The sequence below is a fragment of the Pseudophryne corroboree genome, chromosome 6 (assembly GCF_028390025.1).
Source record: "Pseudophryne corroboree isolate aPseCor3 chromosome 6, aPseCor3.hap2, whole genome shotgun sequence".
NCBI classification, from domain to species: domain Eukaryota; kingdom Metazoa; phylum Chordata; class Amphibia; order Anura; family Myobatrachidae; genus Pseudophryne; species Pseudophryne corroboree.
Window position 1 is genome coordinate 267619564 of NC_086449.1, and position 12452 is coordinate 267632015.

At 47.1% G+C, this 12452-nt stretch overlaps 1 protein-coding gene across 1 annotated transcript in view; it reads right to left on the reverse strand.

Annotated features, from left to right (window-relative positions):
* Positions 1-12452, reverse strand: part of TRPM7 (transient receptor potential cation channel subfamily M member 7) — a 431707-nt gene that overhangs the window by 6459 nt on the left and 412796 nt on the right. The window contains exon 38 of the mRNA XM_063925998.1: positions 12224-12330. Within this exon, the coding sequence (XP_063782068.1) occupies positions 12224-12330 (107 nt within the window). The remainder of the gene's footprint in view (positions 1-12223; positions 12331-12452) is intronic.

Consider the following 12452-nt stretch of genomic DNA (forward strand, 5'->3'; position numbering starts at 1 on the left):
CATGGCATTGACTTTTGATCCCAAAAGGCCAATATCTCTCGCCGCTTCCTTTAGGTAGGCTGCAGCGTCCCTGATATAACCCAGCGTTAAAAGGATGCTATCCCTATCTAGGGTATCTATATCAGATGACAAGTTATCTGCCCACTTTTCGACAGCACTTCTCACCCACACAGATGCAATGGTTGGTCTGAGTAGTGTACCTGTGGTGACGTAAATTGATTTTAACGTATTTTCCTGTCTACGATCCGCAGGATCCTTAAGGCTGCCGTGTCAGGAGATGGTAAAGCCACCTTTTTAGACCACCGTGATAGAACCTTGTCCACAATGGGTGGTGACTCCCACTTTTCTCTATCCCCAGGGGGGAACGGATACGCCATCTGAATCCTTTTGGGAATCAGAAACTTTTTGTCAGAATTTTCCCACATTTTTTCAAAAAGGACATTCAGTCCATGATAAACGTTACCTCAGGTTTCTTACCCTTATTCATACAGACCCTATTATCAGGAACAGCAGGGTCATCAGTGATATGCAACACATCTTTTATTGCCACAATCATGTACTGAATGCTCTTTGCCAATTTTAGGGCCAATCTGGTATCACTATAGTCGACACTGGAGTCAGTGTCCGTGTCGGTATCTGTGTCTGCCAACTGAGCAAACGAACGTTTATGTGACCCGAGGGGGTCTGGACCTGTGATAACACATCCTCCACAGATTTCTTCCATGTCTGGTTCTGAGACTCAGATTTATCTAATCTCTTATTAATAAGCGCCACATTAGCATTTAAAGCATTCAACACATTTACCCAATCAGGAGTCGGCGGCGTAGACAGGGTCACTCCCACAGCAGTTTCTGCCCCTAACAGTCTCCTCCTGGGAAGAGCACTCAGCCTCAGACATGCCAACACACGTGTACCGACACCCACAGACACACTGGGCAAAAAGGGGACAGACCCACAGTAAAGCCTGTCAGAGAAACACAGAGGCAGTTTGCCAGCTCACAACCCAGCGCTTATCCCGGTTCTGAAACTATAATATAATGCCTCAGACCCTGCAGCTCTTTTATAATAACTTATTTTAGCACCAAATTAACTGTGCCACCCCCTTCCCGTTTTGCACCCTGTTACTTGTACAGCAGTGGTGAGGAAGGACCAGCGTCTCTGCAGCTCTGTGAAGAGAATATGGCGCTGATGAGAGCTGAGGGCTAAGCCCCGCCCCCTTCATGGCGCGCTTCAGCCCCCTCTATTTTTCAAAATAATTATACTGGCGGGGGTAAGGATTTAGTGCCTAGGCACTTCAATCACATTTTGCCAATCTCAAATGAGGAGTTTTATGCTGCCCGCTGTCCAGGGAACCCCCCTTCCCCCCCGCACCCTGTAGTGCTGCTGGATGTGGGAGCATGGCGCGCAGCGCGATCGCTGTGCGGTACCTCAGAAGCTGTCACTGAAGTCTTCTATCTTCTTCTACTCACCTGTCTTCTGACTTCTGGCTCTGCAAGGGGGGTGACGGCGGGCTCTGGGAATGAACCCCTAGGCGTACCTAGTGTTCCAAACCCTCAGGAGCTAATGGTGTCCTGTAGCCAAGAAGCAGAGCCTTTAAACTCACTGGAAGTAGGTCTGACTTCTCTCCCCTAAGTCCCACGATGCAGGGAGACTGTTGCCAGCAGTGCTCCCTCAAAATAAAAAACCTAACAAAGTATTTTCCGAGAAACTAGGTAGAGCTCCTCAGTGTGCATCCAGTCTGCCTGGGCACAGATTCTAAACTAGAGTCTGGAGGAGGGGCATAGAGGGAGGAGCCAGTTCACACCCCTTTCAAAGTCTTAAAGTGCCCATGTCTCCTGCGGATCCCATCTATACCCCCATGGTTCTTATGGTGTCCCCAGCATCCTCTAGGACGTATGAGAAAAATGCAAAAAAAGACGCTCTGTGAAAAACAGGTCATGCTGCACTCACGCGTTAAGTGTAGCACATTGGAGCAAAGTTGTAAGAAGAAACATCTGTATGTGAGTGTTTGGGGTTGTTCATCTGAGATTTTTATATCTCATTTGATATTCACAGATGAATAGACAGATAAATGATAAGTTTTATACACTTTTGCACAAAAAATTGTTAGATGATACTCTTCTCTTTATGTACTTAATATTACGCTCATGAGAGCAGCTCCACGGTATTACTTTATAATGGAATCATTTTAGCACCAGTGGAATAACCTACCTATATTCTTTTATTGAGAGGGTACTGTACCAGTGCTCAGGCTTTCCATTTCCCTGCCTTATTATGTAATAGAATGGTATCAGGACACCCACTATCGCAGCTTGCTGTACATGAGAAATGTGTCTGTGGAGCCACAGTCCAGCCAGAGTTCCCATGCTGACCCCTATCCACCACCGAAAGCGCCTACAATGGGCAACTTGTACATCTGAACTGGACCATGGAGAAATCAACAGAAGACGGTGGCCTGGTCTGATGAATCACATTTTATTTTACATCATGTGGACAGCTAGGTGGTGTGCATTGCTTACCTGGGAAAGAGATGGCACCAGGATGGACAATGAGAAGACAAGCTAACAGTGTGATGGTCTGGGCAATGTTCTGCTGGGAAACGTGGGTCCTGGCATTCATGTGAATGTTACTTTCACATGTATCACCGACCTAAACATTTTTGAGGGCTAAGTACACCACTTCATGGCAATGGTATAACCCTGATGGCAGTAGCCTCTTTCAGCAGGATAATGCATCCTGACACACTGCAAAAGGTGTTCAGGAATGGTTTGAGGTTTATGGCAGAGTTCAAGGTGATGATTTGGCCTCCAAATTTCCCCAGATCTCAAGCCGATCGAGCATCTTGGGATGTACTGGAAAAACAAGTCTGAGCCATGGACACCTCACATCTTACAGGATTTAAAGAATCTGCTGCTAAAGTATTGGTGCCAGATATCACCTGACACCTTCAGAGGTCTTGTGAAGTCCACGCTTCAATGGGTCAGAGCTGTTTTAGCAGGGCAGGTGGTGCTATAGCTAATAGTTCATTATATATAGTGAAGTATAGGAGTTGTGGTGGTGGGACACAGGACATGGTGTAAAAACAGGATTTTAAAACCTACCGGTAAATCCTTTTCTCCTAGTCCGTAGAGGATGCTGGTGTCCACTTCAGTACCATGGGGTATAGACGGTTCCGCAGGAGCCATGGGCACTTTAAGACTTTTCTAGAGTGTGAACTGGCTCCTCCCTCTATGCCCCTCCTCCAGACCTCAGTATAGGAACTGTGCCCAGGGAGACGGACATTTCGAGGAAAGGATTTACTTTTAATTTAATGGTGAGATTCATACCAGCTCACACTTCAACCATGCCGCACACATGGCATTCAACAAAACACATGCCAATGGGCATGAACATTTCAACAACCGTGCTGAAAACATTTTCAACAAAATAATAAACTGCAGGTAAAGTACGCACTGGGCTGGGTGCCCAGCATCCTCTACGGACCAGGAGAAAAGGATTTACCAGTAGATAGTAAAATCCTGTTTTCTCATACGTACTAGAGGATGCTGGGGTCCACTTCAGTACCATGGGATTATACCAAAGCTCCAGTACGGGCGGGAGAGTGTGGATGACCCTGCATCACCGATTGACCAAACTGTAGGTCCTCATCAGCCAAGGTGTCAAACTTGTAAAACTTAGCAAACGTGTTTGCCCCTGACCAAGTAGCTGCTCGGCAAAGCTGTAACGCCGAGACTCCCTGGGCAGCCGCCCAGGATGAGCCCACCTTCCCAGTCACTGAATTCGGTACCGGCAATCCTGCCGTAGAATGAGCGTGCTGAATCGTACCTCTGATCCAGCGTGCAATAGTCTGCTTAGAAGCAGGACACCCAGTCTTGTTGGGAGCATACAGGACAAACAGAGCCTCTGTTTTCCTTATTCGAGCTGTTACAACATAAATTTTCAAAGCTCTGACCACATCGAGAGACTTTGAACCAGCTAAGGTGTCAGTAGCCACTGGCACCACAATAGGTTGGTTTATATGGAAAGAAGAAACCACCTTAGGAAGAAATTGCTGACGAGTTCTTAACTCAGCCCTATCTTCATGGAAAATCAAGTACAGGTTCTTGTCAGACAAGGCCCCTAACTCAGACACCCTTCTTGCGGTTGCCAAGGCCAACAGCATGACCACTTTCCAAGTGAGAAACTTCAATTCTATCTCCTGGAGAGGTTCAAACCAATCCGATTGAAGGAAGGAACTGCAAAACCACGTTAAGATCCCATGGTGCCACAGGAGGCACAAATGGAGGTTGGATGTGCAGAACCCCTTTCACGAAGGTCTGAACTTCTGGAAGGGAGGCCAATTGTGTTTAAAAGAAAACGGACAAGGCCGAAATCTGGACCATGATTGAACCCAATCGTAGGCTTGCATCCACACCCGCCTGAAGAAAATGGAGAAAACGTCCTAACTGAAACTCTTCCGTTGGAGCCTTCTTGGATTCACACCAAGACACATTTTCTCCAAATACGGTGGTAATGTTTAGACGTTACCCCTTTCCTGGCCTGAATCAGAGTGGGAATGACTTCTTTGGGAATACCCTTCTGGGCTAGGATCCGGCGCTCAACAGCCATGCCATCAAACGCAGCCACGGTAAGTCTTGATATACGCACGGCCCCTGCTGCAGCAGGTCCTCACGAAGAGGAAGAGGCAGAGGATCTTCTATGAGTAATTCCTGAAGATCTGGATACCAAGACCTCCTTGGCCGGTCCGGGACAACGAGGATCGCTCGAACCCTTGTTCTTCTTATGATCTTGAGAACTTTTGGTATTAGTGGAAGTGGAGGGAAGACATACACCGACCGAAAAACCAACTGGGTCACTAGTGCCTCCACTGTTATTGCTTGAGGGTCTCTCGACCTGGAACAATATCTCTGAAGCTTCTTGCTGAGACGAGATGCCATCATGTCTACTTGAGGAACTCCCCAAAGACCTGTCACCTCTGCGAAGACTTCTTGGTGGAGGCCTCATTCTCCTGGATGGAGATAGTGTCTGCTGAGGAAGCCTGCTTCCCAGTTGTCCACTCCTGGAATGAAAATTGCTGACAGAGCTCTTGCATGTCTTTCTGCCCAGAGGAGGATTTTTGTCACCTCTGCCATCGCCGCTCTGCTTTTCGTCCCGCTCTGACGGTTTATGTACGCAACTGCTGATACACTGTCCGACTGGATCTGTACGGGTTGATCTTGAAGAAGATGCACCGCTTGTAGAAGGCCATTGTAAATGGCTCTCAACTCCAGAATGTTTATGTGAAGACAAGTTTCTTGACTTGACCATCTTCCTTGGAAGCTTTACCCCTGTGTGACTGCTCCCCAGCCTCGGAGACTTGCATCCGTGGTTACTAGAACCCAGTCCTGAATCCTGAACCTGCGTCCCTCTAGTAGGTGAGAACTGTGTAGCCACCACAGGAGCGAAATTCTGGCTTTGGATGACAGGATTATCCTCTGGTGCATGTGTAGGTGGGATCCACTTGTCCAACAGATCCCACTGGAATACTCTGGCATGGAATCGGCCAAACTGTATGGCCTCGTAGGCCGCTACCATCTTTCCCAACAACCAATGCATTGATGAATCGACACTTGTTGGTTTCAGAATTTGTTTGACCATTCTCTGGATTTCCAGAGCCTTTTCTACTGGAAGAAATACCCTCTGTACTTCTCTGTCCAGTATCATCCCCAGAAAAGACAATCTTGTCGTCGGTTCCAACTGTGATTTTGGAAAATTTATGATCCAATCGTGTTGTTGAAGTACTGTCAGGCAGAGTGCAATAATCTGCACCAACCTTTCCCTGGACCTTGCTTTTATCAGGAGATCGTCCAGGTAAGGAATTATATTGACTCCTTTCTGTCGAAGGAGGACCATCATCTCCGCCATCACCTTGGTGAACACCCTCGGTGCCGTGGAGAGTCCAAACGGCAACGTCTGAAATTGGTAATGACAATCCTGTATCACGAATCTCAGATAAGCTTGATGTTGAGGATAAATGGGAACATGTAAGTAGGCATCTTTTATGTCCACTGACACCATGAAGTCCCCTTCCTCCAGACTGGAAATCACTGCCCTCAGAGATTCCATCTTGAACTTGAACCTTTGCAGGTAGAGATTCAGAGTTTTCAGGTTTAGAATCGGTCTGACCGAGCCGTCCAGCTGCGGAACTACGAAAAGGCTTGAATAAAACCCTTCTCCTTGTTGCGACAAGGGAACCAGGACAATTACTTGATCCTGACACAATTTTTGTATTGCTGCCTCTATCACTTCCCTTTCTGGGATAGAAGCTGGTAAGGCCGATTTGAAAAATCGGCATGGGGGCATGTCTTGAATCTCCAGTTTGTACCCGTGGGACACTATTTGTAAGACCCACGGGTCCAGGCCAGATTGAACCCAGAACTGACTGAAGAGTTTCAGACGTGCCCCCACCTGAGTGGACTCCCGCAAGGGAGCCCCAGCGTCATGCTGAAGATTTGGCATAAGCAGAAGTTGATTTGTGCTCCTGTGATCCTGTAGACGCTATGGATTTTTTTCCTTTTCCCCTTCCTTTACCCGCAAAGAAAGGGGAACCTTTAGCCTTTTTGTATTTATTGGGCCGAATGGACTGCATCTGAGAGTGATGCGTCTTTTTCGCCGGCGCAGGAGCATTAGGCAAGAATGTTGACTTACCTGAGGTAGCCGCAGCATCTAAAGCATCCAGCCCATCTCCAAACAAGGCCTCACCTTTATACGGGAGAGCCTCCATATTCCTTTTGGAATCTGCGTGAGCATTCCATTGGCGAATCCACAACGCCCTCCATGCTGAGACTGCCATGGTAGCGGTTTTTGATCACAAGAGACCAATATCTTTCATGGCTTCTAGCATGTATGCAGCAGCGTCTTTGATATGACCTAAGGTTAGGAGTATCTCGTCTCTATCTATTGTGTCAATGTCAGATGACAAATTTTCTAACCACTTTTCAATAGCACTACTCACCCACGCACAGGCAATGGTAGGCCTGAGTAGTGTCCCAATGGCCACATAAATAGATTTCAACGTATTCTCCAACTTGCGGTTTAGTGAAGCCGTCCCAGGCGCAGGGAGAATCATCTTTTTTGTTAACCGTGACAGGGCACTGTCTAAAACGGGGGTGAATCCCACCTTTTCCTGTCCTCTGCAGGGAAAGGGTAAGCTACCTGAATTCTTTTGGGAATCTGAAATTTCTTTTCAGAGTTTACCCAGACTCCCTCAACGAGAGTGTTAAGCTCATGAGATGGAGGGAGAGTTACATTTATTTTCTTTTCTTTATAAAAGTAAGCCTTCTCCTGAGGTAAAGGAGGGGGCTCCGTAACTTCTAAGACCTCCTTTATAGCAACAATCATGTACTGAATGTTTTTCGCTAATTTTGGATCTATTCCCCTGGAATCACTACTGTCGACACAGGAATCAGAGTCCGTGTCGGTATCAGTCTGTACAACCTGTGTAAATGACCTTTTATGTGACCCAGGAGTCCCCTGTGGATGAAAAAGCAGAACTATTAAAAATCACATCTAGGGGGGCGTGGCTTGGCGAGCTGAGGAGAGGACGTGCTCGGGTAGTGCTCCTCTGTAAAACGGCGGCCTTTCCCCCTGATTTGCGGTACTGATAGCCCCCTCTCCTTCCCAGTGTGCTTTATTGTTGGTCCCCCTGCCCTGGACGTGAACCTTACAAGGCCGCTGAGCCCGCGGAAGCGGCCGCTTCACCCCGCAGTCTGCGGCCTAGACGGCCCCCGGAAGCCGGGACCTGGAGTTTCGGACGTGGCCGGACGGCGAGCCCCGTGGTGTGCACATCACGGCGGACGCTCCTACCAGCGCCCCATCCCGCAGGCAGACACCACAGACCCCGCGATTGACAGTGAGACCGGAGAGCACCTCAAAGAACTCCTGCAAACACAGGGAAATACAGGTACATACCATGCCATCTTGCCTAGCTCCCTTTAAACTGTGGACTGCCTTCTGGCTGTAGCACTAAGGGGTGACTCTGTGGAGTGGTGCTTCCACAGCCTGCACCCTGCACGGACACCTTTGCCCGATATAGTGGGTCACACTCCTGCTGTCTCACAACACCCATTACGCAGGATAGACCCAATTGCAAACCCTGTGCTGCAGCTTTTACAGAACACTCCCTCTGGTGGCCACCCTGGGAAAATCCATCTGAGATGTGCATTCCTGTTCAAATATAAGAAACCGATTTTCAACCACGTCAGACGACCGGTGCTAAACCGTTGTCTCCTGATGAATGCTTTTCTAACCCGCTGAGACGTCCCAGCGGTTTTGTGCTATGGATGTGTGCTATGCTAGGCTGCCGCTGCCATTGATACCGTAATGAACTGCTGATGCCACCCCACAGGGAGCTACACCGCTGAAGGCATTCTTCTGTGAGTTATGCAAACTTAGTTCACCTCGTTATCCTGAGCTTAGTGAATCTAAGCTCCTCGATGCTGATTGAGTGATGCCCAGGAACAAGAAATCTTCTCAAAAAACCGGTACATCAACTCCACGGGGGACCATGTCGCAGTCCGCTATGATTCCATTCTTACAACCCACCTCGCCCGCATTTACAGAAAACCCTTCTGCTTCAAACCCTCCCCTCTCTCCGCCTGCCCCTCATGCATCCCCTTCAGGTGCGGATGTACCACATATCTTCCCTCCAGGAGGTAGGGATTTACAAGATATCTTGGCCTATATGAAAAATCTACCCACTAAACAAGATCTACAAGATACTGCGAGACGTGAACTGGCTACCATGAGACAGGACATTTCCCATATCTCCGACCGGATGTCGAATCTGGAGGTTCACCAGACCTCTTCCGACACGTTCCTGAAGTCATTGATGAATGTCATTGAAGCTCAGTCGACAGAGATCCGCTCTCTCCAAACACTGTTAACAGATTTGGATAACAGAGGGAGGAGAAATAACATCCGTGTACGGGGTTTGCCGGAAGACATCCCTCAAACAGGCTTGATTGATGCTCTTACAAAAATCTTTAACGAGATATTGGGTAATGATCCTAACGACACTATCACCTTCGACAGGGCCCACCGTGCTCTGAAACCAAGAGGTCTCTCCGCTGACAGACCACGCGATGTCATCTGCAGATTGCATTTTTTTTCTAAGAAAGACGACATTATGCGCAAGGTACGCCAACTCGATGGAGTCGATTTTAACGGTTCAATGATCCATATCTACCAAGACTTGTCCTGGCACACCCTCCAACAGCGGAAAGCCCTCAAGCCCCTAACGGATGAGCTCTGTAAACGCCAATTGAAATACCGTTGGGGCTTTCCCTTCAATCTCCAAGTCTCCTCTTCGGGGAAAACCCATATTCTCAACTCCCACTCTGATCTCCCTATGTTCTGTAATGGTCTTGGACTACCGAAACTTGACTTACGCGATTGGGACTTCCCTACTCCAGCATTGCCATCTCTCCGATCCCCGAGTACTGGAATCCCCTGGCAGGAGGTACGGAACGCCGGGAGGAAAAGTACCGATGATTCCCCCTCTGACAATGACTCAAATGCTACCTGATTGATAACCTGTGATCATTTGTTTGTTCATGTTCTTCTTAAATTATCTCTCTAGGTTACAGCGTGATACCATTTCTAACCACTGATGAGTCTTAATCCAATATCTTGCTGTCACTGGGGCTATGTCCCTCCCATTATATATTAGGCCGTTGATTGTCAGCTCCTGTTTCTCGACTATGAGATTTCTTTCATCCTACCATTTGAAGATTTCTTCATGTTAACGAGGTTTACAGTTAGTTAAAACTATGTATGTGTAATGATTATTGCATTATTTTTTCCCATTTCTCAATATGCCTCTGGCGGTGGCTCCCTCACTCGCCCCTTACCCGCTCCTGGCTGTTTTGCCTCTTGGGTTTCTGATCCTTAGATGGATCAGCTACCCCATTGCGGGTTTTTTGACTGTTTTGACCTTACCAGTCAGCTTGGGAGAGAGACCTCGGGTTTCAACTATCAGACAAAGATTGGCGGATGATATTTCTCAAATCCCACAATAGTTCAGTCTGTATACAAGTTAGGGAAACCCAATATAAACTTTTAATGAGATGGTATAGACACCCCTCCCTCCTCCACTTCATGTACCCCGGAGTGACAGATAGGTGCTGGAGATGTCTTAATACCACTGGTTCCCTACTGCACATCTGGTGGAATTGCTCCTTACTTCGGTTATACTGGGTTGATGTAATCTCTATCTCCCAAGACATACTTCATACCCCCGTCCCTTCTGATCCGGCCTTCTGGTTGCTTTCCCACTCTTCTATGTCACTGGCTCAGTATAAAACATCACTACTCCGCCATCTGTCTAATGCAGCACGGGCAGTTATTCCCACTCTATGGAGGTCATCATCCTTACCCACAAGGAAAACATGGTTCACTAGAATCAATTATTATATGAATATGAAGAACATCCTCCTGGTCTCCAGAGATAAACTTCCAGAATTCATGGCCACTTGGTTACCTTGGATAGAATATACGTCCTCAAAAGAGTACAAAGACTACATTTGTGCTACTAAATATTTGCTAAATGATTTGAGTTTCGCAGTTGATTGATTAAAGAGATTGCAATTCCTTTCCCCTCTGTCTGTTGGCCCCCCAGGTTTGGTCACACTATGTTTTTCTTCTACTCTTTCCTTCTTTTCATATCTTGCTCTTTTCTATAGTTCTTCTATTGTGTTACTTATGTTACTATGATTACACTCACTGTTTAGACAAATAACGATTAGGTATTGCGATGATTCCATAGAACACCCTATCAAGGTCTGCGTTTGCACTGACTTCCAGTGTTCAGGGTGGCAAGTTATCCTGCTCCTTATGGCTAAAATGCAATTGACGTTAATTATGTGTTTTGAAGCTCTTTTATCTAATGGGATGTAATCTTTATATTTTCCTAAATAAAAACAGATTATACAAAAAAAAAAAATCACAGCTATGACAGATTGTCTCCAGGTTTCTGCATGAGACTCAGACTTATCCAATCTCTTACTGATATGATTCACACTATCACGTAATTCTTTCACTCATTCAGGCTCGTAGTGAGCCGGCAGCGCCACCACATTACAACTCTGTGTCCCTAAAATGGCTCCCTCAGGGGAAGAGCTCCCTGCCTCAGACATGTCACACACGTGTGCAATCACACCACAGACACTCCGGGGCTTAATAGGGACAGACCCACAGTAAAGCCTGTCAGAAGGACACAGAAAGGAATTGCCAGTTCACAACTCAGCGGCAAAAGAAAAAGTCTCCCCCCCCCCCCCCCATGCCTTGCTATGCACTGTGTTATGGATAGCTTGTTCGTGCAGCGTTCCCGCTCGCTGTGCGGTACCTTGAGCCGTCACAATGACCGGAGATCCCTCTCTGCAGATCTCCGGTAATAATACTCACGCGTTTTCTGACTTCTGGCTCTGTTAGGGTGGTGACGGCGTGCTGTGGGAGTGCGCGCGTTACCGCAGCTAGTGTTCATTTCCCTTCAGGGGCTAATGGTGTCCTGTCAGCAAGAAGCAGAGCCATGAAACTCTTTAGGAAGTTGGTTCCTACTTCTTCCCCCTAAGTCCCACGAAGCAGGGAGACTGTTGACAGCAGTCTGCCTGAAAATAAAAAACCTAACAAAGTCTTTCAGTGAAACTCAGTAGAGCTCCACTGGAGTGCGACCAGTCTGCCTGGGCACATTTTCTAAACTGAGGTCTGGAGGAGGGGCATAGAGGGAGGAGCCAGTTCACAGTCTAGAAAAGTCTTAAAGTGCCCATGGCTCCTGCGCAACCGTCTATACCCCATGGTACTGAAGTGGACCCCAGCATCCTCTAGGACGTATGAGAAAAGTCTTGACAAAGGCCAGCAGTGGTGGCCTGAAACAGCACGTAAACAAAAACTTTTTTGGACTTTGAAGTAGTCTGGTGAGTGCACTTCATCCATTTACATTTTTATTGGACCGGTTATTACCGCTTCTGAAGGAATGGCACCCCAGCAGATGTACACTATGAGGACAGCGAGTGCGGCTCGATCTGGGAATGTGTGTGTGTGTGTATATATATATATATATATATATATATATATTTATTTTTTGGTATTTCTAGAGGTTTTTCGGGCCTTTGCTTTGTAAGTCTGCGTATATTATAGGTAATCAGGGTAGGCAGCATACAGACTGACTATACACTGAGCATTTTACCTGGGAGCTTAAGCTTTCTACAGCATGAATTACAGTGGTGCTTAGCACGGAAATTTTTAATAGCATCATCTCCGAGGTTCGCTGGTCCGAACACCATATCCGATGACCTACAGAAAGACTACAATTAGGAATGTATGCTCATAAGTCAGATTGGCATATGCCACAACTTTTAATATTTAAGAGATTCCATAATATGTAAAATATATGCCAATTCGCAACTATTCCATAT